The following is a 20910-nucleotide window of genomic DNA, read 5'->3' on the forward strand; positions in this document are numbered from 1 at the left end:
AGCCAGTAGTGTGATACAAGCTGAACAGGATGTGAATTTCTAAAATTCAGATGTTAAATAATCCTATATTCAGCACAGGACTTGATTCCCAGCACTACCAAGTAGATTCTTTGGTCCTCCTATGTAGGTTCCCAGCCTTCCTTTCCTATGGATTTTTTCACCTCAAACTGCCATCACTTCTGTGGGGAAATGAGTCACATACACAAGAAATGTATCATATATACATATGATAAATATATAAGAAAGCAATCTATTCTGTAATGGAATATTGGGGTCCTCAAAAGGACTCTCCTTATCTTTATCTGTCCCATCCCAGGCTCTTAACAGAAAGGCATGTGATATATAAAAATCCACAAAAAACCAAAAAATGTACTTTTAGTATTCAATAACATCTAATGTAATAGTTGAAAATATTACTACAGTGATTGAAGCCATGAGTGGAAAAGCAATAAAGGTGCTACAGAATAGAAAAGGACTGAGACCACAGTGAAGCCTTCTAACTGCTGTAAAGGTTGTATGCTTGCATTTCCTGCATGTGCTGTAGCAATGTGCTACAGAGGCTCTGGAAATCGTGAGCACTTCCTCTGCTGATTGCACCGATCTCTGTATTTTGCAGCATTCCACTGGCTGCTTTTTGCTGCTCACTTTCTTGTGTCTAGTTTTAAAACTAGCTTGGGGGTTTCCATACCCCAAAGGCACCAGTTCTGTGAAACTTGCCATCTATCTGTCATTAGTTTCTTTCATTGTAAATTAAGTTTTTATCTTATTTTTAGAAAATATCCTTTATTTTTGTTTGGTTTTAGAAAAGGACAATCATGTATTAGCCTTCATATGTCTTGCACAAGAATGTTTTGTGTTCATTAAAATGCTTATAAAATTTGGAATATTGGATTGTCCTATAAAACTGCATCTGTAGTGGTGAAAACACCACTCCTGAGCTGGGTATGAGGGTGGGGAGAAGGCAGCATAGAGGCATATTCAGCTCCATGGTGTGCAGAGGCAGGACTAAAGAAGCAGTGCCCAAGAATTAATGATGCTATTCATACTACAGCCACTGCCTGTGACCCTGGAAGGAAAACTCCTCCCCTCTCCCCATTCTCTATGTGTGGAATAGAAGAATTTTGTTCAGCTGGTGCTAAGTTGGCTGTTATCTACTATTTGGAGTTTAATGAAATTCCTGTATATGAAGATCTGTAATGAAGATCCTCTGAAAGTTTTTTGAGGCTTCCCAGCTTCTTCCATGGAGTTTTCATCATGATACTTGCTCTTCAAGTATCTTTGCACAAGTTTTATAATTAGGACTATCATAAATGCCTCATTCACTCTTCGCTTTTGCAGTGTCCACACCTCAAGCGTCTCATACCAGTCCCAATATCCATGTGCAACAGGTCCTAACCCCATACCTTCACAAACATAGTCCTAGTGTCCCCAACTCCTGCTCCCAGTCTATTTTCCCAACCATTCCCAGTGTCCCTCCTTAGACCTTTCGGCCCAATCTTCTCACCCTGCCAGTTCCAGTTCCTCTTACTCCTGGCTCTTGTCTGATCTTTCCTTCTCCCTTCCATGATCTCCAGATGTCTGCTGTATTCCTTGTTCCCACTGGTTCCCAGTTGCAGGTTCCTTCCCAGGATCCTATTTAATCTCAATGTGTTATTTCCCTCGTAAACAGCTCCCTGTCCTAGTCTCTTGTGTACTCGCATGCTTGCTTTCTTCCCCATCCCCCTCTCTTGTCCCAAACAGTCCCAGTATTATTCTGGCACCATGACCATCATCTTTCCCTATTCCCAGCACACCTGCTTCTCATTTTCATGCTAACTGCCAGGCCTAGCCCCCTCACCCTCATCCTTGTCTACTTTCAGACTTCCTACCCAGCTCCTCTTTCCCCTACTGTAGATTTTATTCCCAGTATCCAAATCTCAGACTCCTTGCATCACTCAACTCATCCTGTTTCCCCTCCAGGTATAGCTCCTGTCCTCCCTGCTTGTATATGTATATGTGGTGGTTCCTTTGGCTCTTAGTTCTGGTGCCCAGTCCTATCTTGTTCTGCAGCATCCTAATTCTGCAATTACAAGTGAAGTCCTGATCCTGTGCTGGAACATGTGCAGTATGGACAGAATCATCAGATAATTAAAGTCTGAATTTCTAGCAAGGCTTTACTGGCCAAAATTAAGTTTGAGGGAAATGCATTTAGGCATGTATAATTGTACATAAATATTAGTATAATGCAAATAATTAATTTCTCATTTCAGCAGCCAAATTGGAAAAAAAATGTTTTTGGTCACAATGCAATGAAACCAAAATTCATTTGACAAAATATTTAATTTGACCTGAAATACGTGATTTGTTTTTGTTTTAGGAATTTCCAAGAAAATTCCTCTTTTGCCTGAGGAGTGCAAACTGAAACTCCCATTTTGCAGGAGAGGGTCTGAACTAATGATGTGAGGGGGTAAGTTGCTTTCAGTCTCTTTTTGAAGCTGTTCCACAAGATTCCCCCAAAATAAGATGCTTCAGTTCCAGTCCCTGCTCAAAAGAATGTTTTAAAATCTTAAATAAAGTAGAAAGAGAGAGGGACACCCATCCCAAAGTTCTGTGTGCTCCTGTAGTTAGTGCACAATAACAGGAAGTAGGAAATCAAAATTTAAATCCCATCTTGTAGTGGTGGGATTTGATGTTTTTGGAAGAGCTTCTCATATCCTAGTTGAGTGGCCTAACTCCCAGACTGCTGGGTAAAAGACAGGCATCATTATAGTCTCCTTCATCTCATGAACATACCTTGAAAAACTTTTATTCATATGGAAGTATTCAGTTTAGTGAAATCAGATTTAGTTTGATCTACTTTTGGGTCAGCTCTACCACATGTGCTGAATTCACACACAGGAGCAGAAGGGTGGAAAAGAGCCAAAGCACTCTAAGTTTGGGGCACACTTCCCTCCTCCCTCCCTATTTTTTTTCTTTCCCAAATAAAAATAAAGCTTAAAATTTCAGAATTTCCTGCAAAACAAAATGTGGGAAAAGTGGTGTTTTGGAAGAATTGAAATGACTATCAAAGCAAATGTCTCAATATTATTTCATATTTTTATGGTATTATGTTGCTGCAAAACACTTTTTTCACTGACACAGCATTTTCGATTGAAAAAAACACTGTCAGAAAATTTCAGATCCATTCTAGGGAAACAGAATTGATGGTTCCTCCTAGTAAGACAGAATCTACTTCACCTATTTAATTGCTGATGCAATGGCAATTGTCATTACCTTCCTCCAAAACCAGAAATGAGATTTTTTTCCTCAAGAATATAACATTGTTTATAGATCAAATAATAATCCACAAGCCCCAGTATAGGTTGCTTTTAAATGTAATTTCAGTAATAAGAGTATAAAAGATTCTGCTTTCTTTTTGAAAATGATGTTCGTTCTTCTTGTTACTGTAAAATAATAATAGTTTGGGAGCTTGAAAAATGAAATCTGTTTCCTTACCCAAATAAATGGCATCAGTCACATGTACTTAATGGTTTCTTGTTAAAAACATTGTGTGTGTTGTTACTGGCATAGATTTTTATTTATAAAAGGAACATTGAACTGTTCTTACCATTCAGTTATGTTACATGGCCAAGTGGTCATGACTTGTTTGCTCTTACATTTCTCAGGTATTCTCTTGTCACAGGAATGAAGATTACATAGGCATAGAGGAACAAATCCATGGACTGTTCACTTTGGCACCCTACCTATGTTTGTGGTCAATACCAAATACTTCAGAGAAGTTAAAAAATAAAACTTAATTGCTGAGAAAAATGGGATAGCCTACATGTGGGTGCTGGCTTATGCCAACTGTGGAATGTCTCATTCATATAGATGCCTTTTCGTTGTGTGTTTTAAACAACTCTTGACTTGTGATGGCTTAGAGCAATTGGGTTCCTGGGTTATGCTCTATTACAACTGATAAACAAAGTAAAGTGGTTCAAGTTTACTGCACTTCAGTTTAATTGGATATCTTCTAGTTGCTGTATCATGATGAGGAAAATTGAAGTGATCAACTAACCTCAACTACCATTCACTATTTTATCATGTCTCTGGCTTTCTATTTCCTTTCCAAACAGTTTTTTCTTTGTTCCCTGATATGGCCTCCTCTTCCTAAGACCATACGACAGTAAAGACTTGCAAACAACCATTTAAGCAAAGAATCCACAAGATCAGTTCTTCAACCCTTCTTGCACAGCACAGCCACAAGACACCTAATAAGCAAAGAGATTAAAAACTCTACAGTGTGCCACAATTAAACAGCAGGGGAGATAAGGGTGCCAACAGCGCCTGAATCTCTGCAATGTCAGGGAATGTGTTTTAATAAATTTATGTTCAGATGAGAACCACAACCTATGCTACAAAGGTAGGGAAAAAACCCATGGAGTTTGCCAATCTGATTTAGGCATAAACTTCCTAACGTCAAATCTGATCAAGTTGCTCTATCTAGGTACCTGGTGTATTTCTCAGTACCAATAAAAGCAACCAGGCCTTACAACCAATCACCCATTTCAAGGTGTGGCCAATTATCACAGAGAATATAACAACAAATGCCTTATCAGCCCCCTCCCCCCCCCAGCAAAAAGAAGGAAAACAAAGAATGAACTTTGCACCTTCTTTGTCTTGTCTTGAAATTGTTTGTACTTATTCTGTATCTCTTTTTTTGCAAATGCAGTGACTAGAACTGAGCAAAATATTCAAGGTGAGGAGTACTGTTAATCTATGTAATGGCATTGTAGGATTGTAGTCTTATCCTCTGTTCCATTCTTATTGGACTCTAATATTTAGTTAGCTATTCAGACTTTAACCTTATGTAGACATTATGAGTAAGGCAATTTTTCATACACAAGCGATACACTGGTAAAGCTGTAAAGGGGTGTCTCAACACTAAATTATAATTTAGGAAAACCTGAAATGACAGGCCAATCTCAATAACTATCTCCCAATGCCAGTTCAGGGATGTGACCAACTCATGTTTCATGAGATTCAGTGAACTGAAAAAACAAAATGACCATAATAAATATATTCATAATAGAAAGCCAAAGAAAAAGGTAAAATCAAAACATAATATATTCAGTAAATAAAGTTTACTACAGTAGCAGTCTCTCTCCTTTTGTGTACCTCTTTGTGCAGAACTTCAACAGTGATTTACACCTTTGAAAATGCATCTAAGGAAGGGAACAAAGAACTTCATTTCCGAAGTCAGTAGAGGGGCTTCTAACAGTAAACTCAGAAGTAAAGCATAATAATGTAGTGTGTGTGTGTGTGTGTGTGTGTGTGTGTGTGTGTGTATGTGTATATATATATATATATATATATAGTTGGTCAAAAGAATGTTATTTGAGGGTTAATGAATTCTGTTTGACTTGCCATCCATGTACATAGGAAAAGGTAACTAAAATCATCTTAACTAATTTTTATGAAACCCTAGGGAGCTTGAGTAAACAACTTTAAAAAGAAGCCATTCAAGGAGGTATCTTGAGGCAAGTAAATTCAATTAATATCAAGAGTATTATATGTGAATTAAATCCCACTGTGTTTTTCTCTTTTATACCAAGGTTAATTTGTTTCACTTGTGTCCAGGTATACAGGGTGATGTTTAATAGGAGTAGCTGTTAGTATTTTAATAAATAGCAATAGCAACAGCATTTCAGGATCCCATTAAATACATTACAAAACCCCTCTAAAAGCTAAGTTCTTGGCACGGCATTACAATTTAGTTACAATGTAAACGGTGATATCCATGATGTCATATAGTCAAAACAACACTGAACTGGACCTCTGTTACTACTTTGTACTGTTTTATTTTGTTCTCTGTTCTTCTTAACTGTTTGAGTGTTGAGAGCTTACAAAGGATGATACATGAGTTATGGAAAAATTGAGGATGGGAGGGGAGAGATACTTAAGTAAGACAGGTTTTATAGTTCCACTTTTTCCATACCTTCATGGAAAAATGAAAAACATCGCTGTCAGGGCTTGTTGGATTTGAAATTAACTGCTGTTGTCTTTTCTTTAGCTTAGTGCCTTCATGAATTTTCTCAACAAGAGTTCTAGGTCCTAGACAGGCAGTCTGATGATTATGTAGTTGGATTGTATTTTTTTTTTTCTCAAATTGATATTATACTACTGATTGCCTCTCTTGTAAATTGTTCTCAGAGCATCTTTCAATTTTCAGTCAGTTTTCACTGATATCAGTTTAGCCTTTTTATGGTGTAATAGAGATTAAATTTCTGGTTAAAATAAGTCTAGGCAATCTTACTTCCTGTATGAAAGTTTTAGAGTTCTTAAAATGGCTTGTTTGAATTTAATTTTTTAAAGGTATGTCTACACTTCACACTGGTGTAGTATAGCAATTCACATGATAGCAGTTGGCTACTTCTGGTACTCAGCATAGCTCGTTTAGGCCTATCTAGAATATCATTATTACATTTAGTCATTCAAAAATGAATCAGCTGTTCTTAGTCTTCAGAAAAGTAGTTCTTTCTAAATTTGAGGCAGAAGTTGCTTAGATGTCATCAATGATTTCTCCAGTTAATATAGATATCCTATTCTGTAGAATGTTTTTCAACCACCCATAGTTTTCTTAAATTTGTGAAGGTTTTAGGATGCTTTAGAAAAGAAAAGCTTCCAATAAGAACATCATAATCTGAGTATGTTTCTCTTGCAAATGGAAAGGTGGAAGACAGCCTATTTCATGACCTAGTTTGTGACTCTGATAACTTATTCCTATTTTGCTCTGTCTTCCTAAATAGAACATTATTCTTTTTAAAAAACAACCAGGTCTTTCCTATGGCATAAAGTTTGGTTTCTTGAGATAAGGATTGCATGTGTACCAAGCTGCTTTGTGCAAGACAGATGCTATTTGTTCTTTCCTATAATTTTGTCTTTTGACAAAATAGTGTCTTGTTCTTTTTTGTGGTTTTGACTTTTGAACAAACAGTTTGTTTAATGATTTGGCATTAGCAAGATAGCTGCAATTTGCAGCACAAAACTTCTATGAAATATTTCATTAAAAATCCACAAATAAAACATTTTTATATGCATTTGCCAAAACACGACACACAAAGTAGCTTGAAGTTGAAGAAAAATTTTGAAAGCTGCAATTTAGGGTTTGTATAAACACACTTCGGAGTTTTATGACCAATGATGTTATTTTCTTTCACACTTGAATCTTCTCTTTGGTTATAGAAAGCAGAACCCTTCTGGAAATTCTTTTATAAGGCTAATCACTTTGGGCTCTATTGCAGCTTTTAATGTTGCAATCCGTTTCAAGCTGGCAAAATTATTTATTTGGTTTTTATTACTTGTGTGGACAAGATGCAATATGTTTCTGAAATGTTAGAAGCTTCAAGTAGATTGTTGATGCTTTTAATGATACTTCTGAGGTGTATATCTTATATGTGTGTATGTATATATGTATGAAGAAAGAGGGAAATATATATATCTATATAAAAATATATATCTCTATATATAGATATCAATTATGCTACTTTATATCATAGAATCATAGAAAATTAGGGCTAGAAGGGACCTCAGGAAGTCATCTATCCAACCCCTTGCTCAAAACAGGACTGTCCTCAGAAGTCATATGCCCCAGCCCCCTAAACATTTTTGTTGCCCTCTGCTGGACTCTCTCCAATTTGTCCACATCATTTCTGTTGTGAGGGGGAGCAAAACTGGACACTACTCCAGATGTGGCCTCACCAGTGCCAAACAGAGAGGAAGAATCACTTCCCTTGATCTGGCAATCCGCCTACTAATGCAGCCCAGTATGCCATTAACTTTCTTGGCGACGAAGGCATGCCGTTGGCTTATATTCAGCTTATTGTCCACTGTGACCCCCAGGTCCTTTCCTGCAGAGATGCTGCCTAGCTAGTTGATCCCTAGCTTGTACCAATATATAGGATTGTTCAGTCCTATGTGCAGGAATTTGCACTTGTCCTTGTTGAACCTTATGAGATTTCTTTTGGTCCAATCCTCCAATTTGTTGAGGTCTTTCTAAATCTTAGCCCTACCCTCCAAAGTATTTACTACTCCCCTTAGCTTGGTGTCATCTGCAAACTTGCTAAGGGTGCACTTCACCCCATCTTTCAGGTTGTTGATGAAAATATTAAAGAAAATGAGCCCCAAGTCCTATCCCTGGAACTCCACTTTGATACTGGCTTCCAACTAGACATTGAGCCATATGATAAGAGTTGTGATATGAGTTCAAAAGTATTATGAAAAGCATCACCAACCTACTTCCAGTTTCTAACATACCAGAACCAGGTTGCATATAGGTAGTATTTAAAAAACAACCAAAAATTAAGAAAAATAGTATACTTTCCATTTTTTCAATAAAGGCAGGATATTAAAAATTTTATTTTTTAAAGTAGCGTAATTGCTTACAAAAATACTTTAATTCAAAGTGAATATTTCTGTCCAAGGGGTCAGCAGTAATTATAGTGGAGGGGGGAGGTCATGATAGATCAGGAATTTCTGTTGATGGATACCAGAGCTTTGATTGTTTTCTCTTGTTGAAGAATTTTCCTGAAGTAATTTATGATGCCCCTATTCAGTAAAGGTTATAGCGAAAATAAACCCATCAGTAACATTCAGAGAAACAAATAATCATATCTGGAATGCATCAGGAGATACCTTACCTATTAGCAGTTTCCTGAATTTTCAATGCTTATTTTTTAACCCTGCCTGGTTTTGGGGTTTTTTTTAAAATTGGAATTAGTTATAACATATTCATAGACTAATGCACTTTGTACTTGCATGTGTGTTCTACTATAATGTTAAAGAAAAAGGGTTTAAATAAAATTACCAGTGTAGTCCATCTAGATATTTTTCAGAGACATTGGTTTAGGCCTCAGAAATATAACCACTTATCTGACTATGCACTTAAGAGGTTTGGGTAATAATCCAATATTTTTTCATCTTGAAGCAAAATGGATACATTGGGCTTTAGGTCTAGATGTGATTTCCATTATGCAGACCTTTCCATTTTCCTGTTAACAGTCAAAAGTCAATGGCTATTTTGACTTCAGACTTTTCAGTGTACTCTGCCAGGAATTGTCTAGAATCAGAGGAGTTGACCTTCAGAGAGATATGAGCTGTTCTTGTCCAAATCTAAGCAGCAGGTTGGATGAATTGGTTCTCTCATGACAGGGAAAGCTGACCATTTCTGTTTGTTTATGCTAAATCCTGCTCAGTTACTAGTTTGTCATACTGGATTGAGGATTTTTATGTGCCTCCAAATTAATCAAGAATAATAATAAAAAAAAAATTGGACATTTTCTGCACAACCAGGCTAGGGAGAGACATTACACAAAAAAGCGGTTTAAGTGATCAGAAACTGGTTTAAATCTGTAACAGAACAGAAATCAGTGCACATAAACCAGTTTGAAAATGGCCAAACTGGTTTGAGATAAACCTGTTTGAATGTAGTATCAGACTTAAGTGATTTTGCTCAAACCGGTTTATGCAATGTCTGTCCCAGACCCTTTGCTGGTTTAAGATATATCAGACTCCCCCAGCATCCTGGCATGCTCTCTGGGCTGGTGAAGCTCTGCTCCAGTGAGCTGGGCTAGCCCCTCCCCTCTGCTCTCTAGCTAGAGCAGGGACAGGATGTGGCCGGATGCTGGCCTGCCATGCCACCTGAAGCAAATTCCTCCTTCTGTCCCTTCTTCCCCCTCCCACCTCTGCTGGCAAACCCTGGGGACTGCAGCTGAGGCTTGCCAGCCCCAGCTGCACCTCCATGGTTTGCCTGCAGCCAGACAGAGATGCACCTGTGAGCAGGACCAGACCAAGAGGTGGGAAGTGTTGGCAAAGACCTGACAATCATCACATGCTAGAAATGTAGTTAAGAGAAGTTGCAGACAGCTTCACAAAAGAATGCAGAGAGCTATATTTACATTATAAAGCAGAAACTGTAAAACCTAAATGAAGGCTTTCTGAATGGCTGGCTGTAAGGAGACACTCTGCCTTCAGGATTAGTAAGACTAATTCTTATTTTCCTGATTTACATTTTAAGTTAGATTAGGTTGTATGCTGTGTTTTACTGGGTTGTATCTTAGCTTAGGTGAAGATTTTTGGTAGTTCCCTGGTATGCTTTGTAAATTGCTGTGTTCAGTACATGCTTGCTTCAGAGAGAGGACTTTTTCCCCATCACCAGTCCAACTCCTCCCACACCCCCAATGCTGGTGGCTGGCATCCTGTGTGTTGTGTTAGCTCCGGCTGGTAGGCCTTTGCGAAGCAGCAAGTATTTGCTTCAGATTCGGCTAGTTTGGAGGGACAGTGATCTGACTTGGTGATTTGGTGGTACTCACTCCATCTGCATGTGGAGCTTGGGGAACCCCAGCAGCGGGAGATTCACTTTCAGGAACACCAGCTTCTCCACCAAACCAGGATCCATTTCATTCTCAAGCTCCTGAAATACGGGGATCACCAGGCTAAGGTGGGTATCACCAGTGCTGAGGTTCTTGGTGGCCTCAAGGAATGGCTTGAGGACCACCAAGATCTGGAAGATGGTATCTCACTTCATTTTGTTAAGGGGGCTGCTGATCTCAATCCCTCTGACCAAGGCCATCTCATAGATGGCCTTCTGTTGCTTGACCAGTCTTTCTAGCATCAGGTATGTGGAGTTCCGCCAAGTCTCCACATCCTTCATGATTTTGTACTGTGGATGTTCAGCTCTGCCTGTTTGTCCTGCAGCATCTTGCCCCCCTTGATGCTGAGGTGGAAGTAGCCTGCCACCTGCCTGCATTTTAAAATGAGCTGGCTGGTAGTGACAGCACTGTCACCGGGAGCCCTGTCCCCCTCCAAAGCCTCTCTAACTATGAGGTAGAACTTGTGTGCCACACAGTGGATGCCAACCAAGTTGGCATCACACACTGCCTTGACCATATTGGCCCCATTGTCGGTGACTATGAACCCATGGGTGAGCTCATCCTGCCCAGTGAGCCACCCTTGCACTATGAGGTTCATGGCCACCATGATCTCCCTTGCTGTGTGGGACTCATCCATCACCCTCCACTTGGAGAGCCCACCAATTCCCTGACTTATCACACCAGTTCCCTGTGAGGGAAAGGTAGGCATGATCTCCACACCGGGTACTCCAGAGGTGAAGTACAAGGCTACCTGTGGACCTGCCTTCTGCAGTTCCTCCCTCAAGTACTCCCTGTATGCCTCATACAGGGAGGGCACCACTGTCCTGCTAAAGGTGGTGCGTGCAGGCACTTGGTACAATGGGGCCATGAGTGCCATGAGCCTGAACCCTGGATGCTCAACCATGGAGAAGGGCTAGCCATCCAGAGCAAGCAGCTCCCCAGTGCTCTGTGAGACCTTGCTTGCCTTCAGAACGCACCACCTTTGTCTCTGCCTTTCCCTCACTGGGCCAGGGTGGCCTGCCTCTGCTTCTTGGGGACAGATGCTGTGGAGTGAGAGGGGGACTTGTTTTTGGACATGCTCCCACTGGTCCCAGGCTGAAGAGGAACAAAGTCAAGGAGGTGCTGCCTCCTGAGATGCAGCAGCATCACCGTGGAGGTGAAGTGTTTCACCTCCTTGCCCCAGCTGATCTGCCTTTGGCAGTGTTGGCAGGTAGTATACCTGGGATCATCAGCCACCTCAAAATGATCCCACACTACACTACCCACCCTCTTCTGGTTTGAGGGAGAGGATCCTGCCTTATCCCCCTCCTCACCAGGCAGAGGCACAACAACAGGAGCTGAGCCACCTGCCCTCACAATCTCCTCCAAAGTGCCTTCCAGAGAAGGAGACCTGCTTCTAGGGGAACTTTGACGGGTGTGGAGCACAAGCTCAGATTCTCCCTCCTTCTCTGGAATTTCCTTTGCTATGGCCCTCAGCTCCTCTACTTCCAGATCCAGCTGCTCCTCCAGCACTGGAAGGCTCATGCTGGGAACTAAAATTGGGGTGGAGAATGTCATACTGCTGCTGGTTAATGGTGGTGGTACAGGTGTAGGCACTGCTACCACCTCCTTGCTCCCACTAGCAGCAGAAGACTCATTGCTGCTAGGAAAGCGGGTGTGTCTGTTTGGGGTGGGGGAACTTACAGCTCTCCCTCTGCCCCCTCTCTCTCCCCTGCCAGAAGACCTGACACCTGCCTTTCTAGCATGCTTCATAATGTTTCGTGTGCTGCAAAGTGTGTGTGTGTGTGTGTGTGTGTGTGTGTGTGTATGTAATGTATGTTGTGCTTTCCTGCACAGTGATGACGGTCAGGGAAAACACAGATTTATTTTTGTGGGGGGAAAGAATCAAGACAGACTAACAAGACCAAATAAGAGATTTGGGGGGAAGAACAAGTTGAAAGGAATGAATAGGGATAACAATAGGGATTGTAGGCAAGGGTAAGTAGGAAAGGACTGGATACAACTGACAAGAAGAGAAACTAGCTAGCAAGAGACTAGCTAGTAAGCCTTTCAGATGCTGCTGGTCCAAGGGAGAGACAGCTCACAAAAGGCACAGATCAGTTCAGACACAGGTTTATATGTTGTTTCTACGCTCCCCCCCCCCCCCGAGCACTCTGATTGGAAGGGAATTCAGAGAAAGATCACAGTCACTGGCCAGCTACAGATGTCAATATAAGAGCAGTCTTTCCCCTCCATCTCATCCTTTTCCATATATGGAAGATCACCCCACCCCCCTCCCTCTTCTCAGTTGCTGTTTGCTGCAAGCCTGCCAAATTGATTCGAAGGCTTCTGATTCCATTCACACCTTTTATTGGGTCTCCTGATTTGATTCAGAGATTCAGCTACCAAACTGGACCAAATCTCCTCTGAATCGAATCAGCTACTGAAGCTTTGCACAGTCCTACTGGCTGGTGCCTGGCCATGCCCCCTTTGCTCTAGCAGGGAAGGGTGAGAGCCTTGGAGGGCATCTCTCTTCCCTCCTCTTTGGCAGTGGCTGGCAGGCACACTTTAGTGCCCCCCAGCTTCTGGCTTGAGCCACTGCAGACATGTGGCTGCACCTCTTGATTTAACAGAGAATGTCTGTCAAGTTATTAATCAGTTTAAGCTGTGCAGCTTAGACTAACCTGCAAAGAGTGAATCAATTCAGGCTTGGGCTTTTTGAATGTCTGTCCCTAGCCCAAAAGACATTGTCTACATCCACATATTGCTTTGAAATATGGTTTTCCTTCTTACAATTAATAGCCATTATGACCTGGATTTTCATCCATTTTTAATGAGTGGTAGAATTTAATTTGGTCTCTCTTTTTCTCCCTGTAGGACCCTAAAAGAAGGAAGTTAGGCCATATTGTAACTGTTCACGTACCAAATGCATCCTTCCCCCAAAAAGTCAGCCCTCTAAAACTGGGGTGCTTGTCTTAATTGGAGGAAGCTGATTTTTCTTTGCTGGAATAGAAGCAGGGTGAAATAGAGCAAGCAGACACTTTTACATGTGCTCTAGGGGTGGCATTTTTACATGTGTGAGTGAAGGGGGTGGGGAGCTGATGCTTTAATTAGAGCAGCTCTGAAAGCTTTTCTAATAAGGTGCTGCCATGTTTTGTGGATCAGCATCCCCCACACTTCAGAATGGTGGTGGAGGCACTTGAATTAAAGCTTGTTTGATGAGCGTTCATTCAAGCGCTCCTGCCACCATTTTGAAGTGCAGGGACACTGGTACTTGAGGAGTAGGAGGCTGCTGGAATGTGGTAAATTTCCATGCTCCAGCAGACTCAATTAATTGAGACTGCTCTGATGTGCTAGACTTCCAGCATGTTGGATCAGCCTCCGCACTCATTTATAGGCACCCTAGGATGCATGACTACCAAGCAGGCTGCCACTTCTCCCTGTGGCTGCAAACAGATCAGTGATATCCTGTATTAACCTTTTCACAGGCACTGGGGAGGCACTAACTTTTGGCTGAAGAGCCACTGAGCAGCTGACTGAGAGTGAATGAGCTGCTGCATGCAGTCTGTATTATCTTGATTAGGTTGAAACATGGAAGCAATACTTCATTGTTTACAGGAAAGTATATATAAAGAACTGCATATAGTAAAGAAATAATCTTGCTGCTGCCCTTGCAAGGGTCTAGGGCTTAGCCCTCTTGCTGTGCAGCCACACCAGGAAGTTTCCAATGCCTTAGTTTGTGTCCCAGGATACCACATGGACACTGCTTCACTCAATGTCACACAGTTGACCATGACTCTGGAAAAATCTTTTCCTTCTACATTCTACTTTCCAAATATAAAATGCATGTTTTATTTGAGGGTGTGTGGTATGCAAGCATATATGGTCTCTTTGCCTCTCTCCCATTCTGGCCCCTGTACTGAGATCAGTCATGTATGGACAGTATCCTGCTGCCCAAAAACGGGTGTAGTAGTGAGTATATACCACAAGGAAGTCTTCCTGGTGCTTTTCTAAGGCAACATGAAACTCTATTAACTTGAATTCATGTTGTTTCAAAAAGCCCAACTGAGCTAACTTTCAGAGGTATCATCTGAAGTTCTTGCAAAATAATTGAGCTTACCAGAACCTGTGAAAAACATCCTCCAAGTATGCTTGTGTTTTTCTTATGCTGTGATTCATCAGTCAGATGAAAATTCTGTTAACGCTAGAAATAGCCACCCATACAAGGAGGAGGAAACAAAAAAAGAAAACAGTTAACACATTGACAAAAGTTCAGAAGACACTTAAGAATCACTTACAAGAATAGGTGAGTGCACTATGGATCTCATTCTTGAAAACTTGAGACCTGCCATTAAATTAATTGGAGTGTACAAGGATCAGGCCCTAATGTTTAGCACCGACAAGAATGTTATTGTACCTAAGAACAAAAAGAATAATTAGCAATTATTTAAAACAGTCTAGAGCAGTAGTGCTCAACCTTTCTGGTCCCACAAGCTGGATGAGTTGTACAGGACCAGTCCAGGGATTGGATCCTGTGCAGGGTATGATCTGGCACAATGGCATGATTCTGAATGCTGTATCTGGCCCAGCACAACCCTGTGTGCTGATACAACCCTGTGTGCCAGGTTCTGCCTCCAGGTATGCTGGAGGGATCTGGTGCATAGGGCAAGGTCATCCAGACTGCAGAGCTCCCCATTGGTCTGGAGATTTGGTGGCAGGGCAATGGTGCCAGCATGGTCTGGATCATTTAACTGTGATGACCTGGATCAGTTAATGTTCTGCCATTCCTCCACAGCTGAATTTCTGGACCCTTGGGGCTATGGGCCCACAACATGTAGTTTGAAGTTGGATTAAATATAGACATTGGATTTATGACACATTGTAACCTGCCTGGCATTTGACTCCCCAGGTACTTCTCCGCTATTCATCCCCCTTCTCTCCAGTCCCTCACTCATCCTCTCTCTCACCCATTGACTCCTCAATCTACATCTTCACTGACAGCCTGTCTTGTATGCACACCAGCCCAGCCTCTGGCTTCTTTACTTTTCATTCCATCCAGGAAGAGCACATGCCAACTGCTGAAACTTCCTCAGCCTGATGAAGGGTTTTTGAACCCAGAGCTTGCTTAAAAATTGTTTTCCAACTATTTAAGTTGGTCTAATAAAAGATATCAGATTCACCCAGAGAACCTTGTTTGGAGTTGGAGCACTGCTGTCTAAAAAAGCCTGTTACAAGGGCCAGTGCTTAAATGTGTAATACTAATTGTCCAGTCTCAATTAACTGAGCTATGAAAAGCTTGCTTATTTATAAGCAATGTATACTTTCTTTAAAGCATCATGCCATCTACTTTGTGTCTTGATAATTAATAATGCCTGTGCAGAAACTGCAATGGATTCCTATAGCTAGTGCTGTTTGTATACACTCTAGTTAGCCATTTTATATTTTGTTTGTTTTATTTTAATATTTGTTTTTATTTATTTCCCTTTGGAAAGGATGCATTTCTTGTAAGAATGATCATTTGCTTGAGTTTGTTTCTTTCACAAATTTGGACAAACTAGAGGTTTGAATCTTATCTTTTAAATCTCTCTGATCAAGAGAAACTCTACTGAAGTACAACTGCACCAATTTTTAAAAAGTGATTATGAAGAGAGGGGTGGGGAGGTTCCCTATGCATCGCAGAAGGATAAATCATCTTGAAGGCTGGGGGGCACTCAGATCCTCCCACCCTAAGTAATTGACTCTGGCTCTAAAGCAGCTCTGGTCCGGTGTGTGTCTGCTGTATGCAACAACAAGCCCATAGACAGCACCCAGTACAGTGCACCCTATTTAAGTGCATAGTTTTGGGGCTGAAAAGAGGCCAGGTGCTTGGCAGAGCTGAATGTGAACAAAGCTCCTTCACTACAGAGGACTCTGTGCTGTGGCACTAACAGCTCTGAAGCAGACCAGCTCCCTAGTTTTCAAGGTTGCCTTGGCAGCTCAGTTAGTTATAAAGTAGACAGTGGGGCTGAAGGTTATGCACACATTTGTGGTTTATAGGTATGGCTACCATATAGACACCCCATGCTTGTGACAAGGTAAGCCAATGCACAACAAATTGGGCCTGGTAGCTTCTTGTGTGAGTAAGTGAATTAGGCATGTATTTGATATGAATATAAGGGAAAGAAGCTGTCTATAAACAGCGTTGGAGTTTAGCAGAAAGTCATTTAACAGTGTCACAAAACTTCTATACAACAGTATAATAAGTTGCAAAAAAGAGCTTGCATTAATATTTGTGTTTCTCTGAGTATGACAGTCCCAGTATTCCTGGGGCAAATGGTGTTCAAAAAAAGGAATTGCCTTTTTTCTTACTTCTAGGAAGGGGTGAAGTGAGCAGGAGCGTGGGGCTGTAGAAAAGGCTGGGCTGGGAGCTAGATCTGGCCTGGCCGGGATTTCCTTTTGAAGGAGCGTCTGCCTCCCTAAGCGCAGCCCTTTCCATCTGGACTCGAAATCCCTTCTGTAAGACCCAGCTCTGCTCCGAGTAAAGCAGAGAAATAAATACTGTCAGCCGTTTAAAATCAGTGTTGCTAGGAGCATGCGTGGGCCCCGGGGAGGGGCCGCCCACGCTGGCTCCTGTGGCAGTGAGCCCCCGTCCCGTCCCGTCCCAGCCCTGCCTCAGTGTGCCCGTGGCCCTGGGCAGCCGGGCAGGCACGAGGCGAGCTGCTTCCCTCCGCCGGGGGCAGAAACACGGGGCACTCGACCCGGAGGCGCTCCTCACGCCTCGACCACGACGCGGGCCCGGGGCCCGGGAGACGCCCCGCAGGAGGCGCGGTTGGGCTGGGCGAGGGTCCTGCCGCCCGGCTGCACCTGCCTCTTCCCGCCTCGCCAAATCAGCTGAGCCCAGCAGAGTCGTGGGTTTGTTGGGTGTTTTTGGTTGGTGTTTTTCTTGCCCTGTCGATTCCTGTTATTCCCACCCCCATGTGACAGGATGCGTCCTTATCACTCCGAGCCCAGCGCTTTGCCCGGCCCCGCAGCCCTTCCCAGCCCGCCGGCTGCCGAGCCGCGATGCCCGCCGCCGCCCTGCTCCTGCTCTGGCTCGGGCTGGTGCCCGCGGCTCTTCCGCTGCTGGGTGAGTGCCGCTGCCCTGTCCTGCCCTGCCCTCTCGGGCTCCGGCTGCAGGATTCACCCGCTCCTCCGGCTCCCTCGTGGCCCGAGAGGTTTGGGCGTTTCCTCCGGCAGCCGCCAGCTGCTGGAGGCTCCCTGTCAAAGCCCCTGGTCCCCCTGGCAGCCTCCTTTCTGGCCAGGCGGGTGCCCTCTTGTACCAAAGTAGAGTTTCCCAAGCCTTTGGTACCTGGGGCACGCTTTGTTCAGGGTTGAAATGGGCTCTGGCACCCAGAAAGGTGTGCGTATACATGTACATAAGAGTTGCGCAGCAGTGCCCAGCCTTCTGGCTGCACGGGTCACACAAAGGCGGCTGGGTGGGTTCACACGGCTGGTGTCAGATCCAGCCATGCGGAGCTTGGGAACTTTTGTGGCAGGGGAGTGGTGGCAATGTTAATTGCCGCTTCTCTCCCATCATCAAGTTTCCAGATGTATGGGGAGCCCTGGGTAACATGGATCCACAGGGCTGGATCTGATGCTGATAAAGAATCATGTTTTGTGGCATTCTTCTGCAGCGCTTGAAACTCACTAGTGTGCCACAATGCAGCCTTTGGGAATCATTGTACTTAAACTCACTTCCCTTTCACACTTGCATAACCGCCGGGAAGGCTGTGGAATTACTCCTGCTCTATAGTTGCCTGAAAGAGTCAGCATTAGGTTCTTGGTGCCTCCAGAGCCTCTACACAAGCCAGTTGAGTAATGCAGCCTGGCCTCTGAATTGCAGGGCAGAGGAGATGTGTGCTTTGATTAAGTGGAGAGGTATTTGGTGCCTGGATATTTTCTAGCAGATTAATTTTGGTAGGGGTGTTCTATGTATGTGTGTGGTTTTTTTTAATCTGCTTTTGTCAGTAAATATCTATTAGGTCTATTAGCAGTATGATTCAGAAAGACAAAAATAAGGTGACAGCACAGATTAGAGCTCCTTGCTTTCACAAGTTGGGGATGTCTTTTCTATTTTCTGTAACCCCTGGGGTTTACACCCAGCTGTTTTGGAAATGATCAGCATTTGGTGCAACTTAATAGTTTATACTGAAAGTTCAGGCAGGCTGCAGCCTCTCTTACCCCATTTTTCCCCCCCACCCCATCCTCTCCACCTCCCCTCCCCAGTTTTTGCAGATACATTGGCCTTTTTGGCCCATGCTGTTATGAGCACCACTGTATTTAAATAGGGATGATGACTTGTGGCATCTCTCTCTTTACATGGTGACATTTTGTCATTTTAATTAATTAACAAGATCAAAGCTTACATTCAAGAAGTACAGTCTCATTCAGTTCTACTGTCACCCAGCCCTGGTTTGCACTTTTAAGGTTAGTTGCTCAACACTCCTCACAAGTTTTACACTTGTTTTGCTCCATTCCTTTCCAGTGAGTTACTCCTGATTGACACTGGTGCAAGTCAGGTTGGTTGCCATTTGTACTTGCTGTAAGTTCTGAAACCAATGCTCACTTAACCCTGCTTGCATATAATTTATACCTATACAGGGATTTAAAGAAGGGATCAAGATATGCATCAGCTGAGCTGCCTCACCCCAGCCCACCCCTTCCCCAGCCACTGGCCTCTGAGGAGCGAGATCCAAGGGGGGAATGCACCCACTCTTTGCCCACACTGCCCAGCTGGGGTTTGCTCTGTGTGGGGAAAGAACATCCATGGTGTGGGTTTTTCGCCCCCCCACCACTGCCCCCAGCTCAAGCCAGGCTGGGATCACCCCAGCCTTACCCCTTCCCCAACCCCTCTGCCTCTGAGAGGTGTGGGCAGGAGGTGGGAAGCTCCCTCAACAGATGTCACCATGGAGGGGAAAGAACCCACCAGGGGGGATTTTCACCCCGCTGCAGCTTTTCACCCCACTTGGCTGGGATCCCCTAGCCCCACCCCTTCTCTAGCTATCACCTCTGGGGAGGGAACACAACCCTAGCCTGGCACTGGCAGCTCCAGCCAAGGTCTGCCTGGTGCAGGAGAAAACACCACCTGGGGGCTTTTCATCTCCCCACATTTGGCAGGTGGGCTGAGGTCATCTCAGCTCTGCTCCTCCTCCAGCTAGAATGGCTGAGTGCAAGCCCACCTCAGTAGCACTCACCTTCATGCACTGCTATGCAGGGCTTTGAGTCTAGTTTATACCTTGCTGGGCACCTGTTTTCACAGACTATTTCTTCTCTTGAACACAGCAAGTTTCGCAAACCAGTACAAATGTAATCTGAACAGTTATAAACTTCAGTCAGCTTTTCAACATTTGTGGCAATGTCTTTATTGATTTGAAATAAAGATTGTGGAAAAGGAGAGTGGGGCATTAAATTGCAAGCATGTATCAGTTTACAGTAACACTGAGTTATTTCTTAGTAGAAAGGCACTAAAAAAGAGTTATCACTAGCAATGATAATTGTACATTTCCTTGTATTGTCTGCAACAGTTTTTGTCTCCAGTGCTCATCAGTTACACTGCTTCCTAATGATTTGGAAACCAGAGGACAAGAAAAGGAAACTAAAGCATGGATAAGAGAAATGCATGTCAGCTCTTCTATTGAAACAAAAGGTTATACATTTCCAGGTTATCCTTCCATAGGAGAGTAGAATCACTTCCACACTGGAGTTTCAGCAAAAAAAGAAGATACATATTTTGAAAGTTATGTTGGCTCCTCCTTCCCCCAGCAAAAAAAAATGGCACTTGTATATACAATTTTTGGTAATTATACAGTAAATTAACATCTATAATTAGCCAGCATCCCTACAGCTATATGAATGAGTACTTCTTTTCCTACCACGTAGTTTGATAAGAAAGACATTTTAAGTATGGTACTACATTTTGTGTGACACTACCCAATATTAAACTGAACAGTTAATCAGGACATCACTTAAAAATGCATGTTAAACAGGTAAAAGCAAAGGTGTCTAGCCTTTGGACTTTGGGCCAGAGCTGTCCACTTTTATATAGTGCCCTAGTCTCTGTAATAGATCCAAGTATAACATATAAGGAAGGGGAGTGGGATAGGAGGGCTGCAGTGATCTAAGAAAGTCTCTAGCTGATATGTTTCTGAAAGAAGCTCTGAAAATATGAACGGACTATAACCTACTCAGCACTTTGTATCCAAGTGTGAGAAAAATAGCTCCTGTACGTGTCAACCAGTTCAAAAATATCCCAGAGACCCTAATGCCAGAAATGATATTTTACATGCCTTCTATCTCTATTGTTCCTAATAAAAGGATTCAAGGAGAGAGAGACGGAGCACAGATTTTCACACTTTAATGTGAAAAGTGTCTTGATTGAGCACCAAGAGTGACTGATATTTGGGAGATAAAGCTACTTTGCCTTCCCTCATTTAAAAATGAGTGAAGTCCAAGGGGTTAGGAAAATGCAACTAAGTTCTACCAACAAAAAATCAACCCTAAGGAGACACTGGGTATGTCTACATGC

General features: G+C 42.8%; 1 protein-coding gene across 2 annotated transcripts in view; it reads left to right on the top strand.

Annotated features, from left to right (window-relative positions):
• The first annotated feature begins 17360 nt into the window (after positions 1 to 17360).
• The window catches only part of LOC149864949 (macrophage mannose receptor 1-like), a 109666-nt gene continuing 106116 nt past the window's right edge, over positions 17361 to 20910 (top strand). For both annotated transcript variants that reach the window (XM_090047237.1, XM_090047236.1), the window contains exon 1: positions 17361 to 17472. In XM_090047237.1, coding sequence (XP_089903363.1) covers positions 17409 to 17472 — 64 coding nt within the window. In that variant the 5' untranslated portion in view covers positions 17361 to 17408. The remainder of the gene's footprint in view (positions 17473 to 20910) is intronic.

Source organism: Crocodylus siamensis, chromosome 5, assembly GCF_052110815.1.
Source record: "Crocodylus siamensis isolate JL-2025a chromosome 5, ASM5211081v1, whole genome shotgun sequence".
Taxonomy (NCBI): Eukaryota; Metazoa; Chordata; order Crocodylia; family Crocodylidae; genus Crocodylus; species Crocodylus siamensis.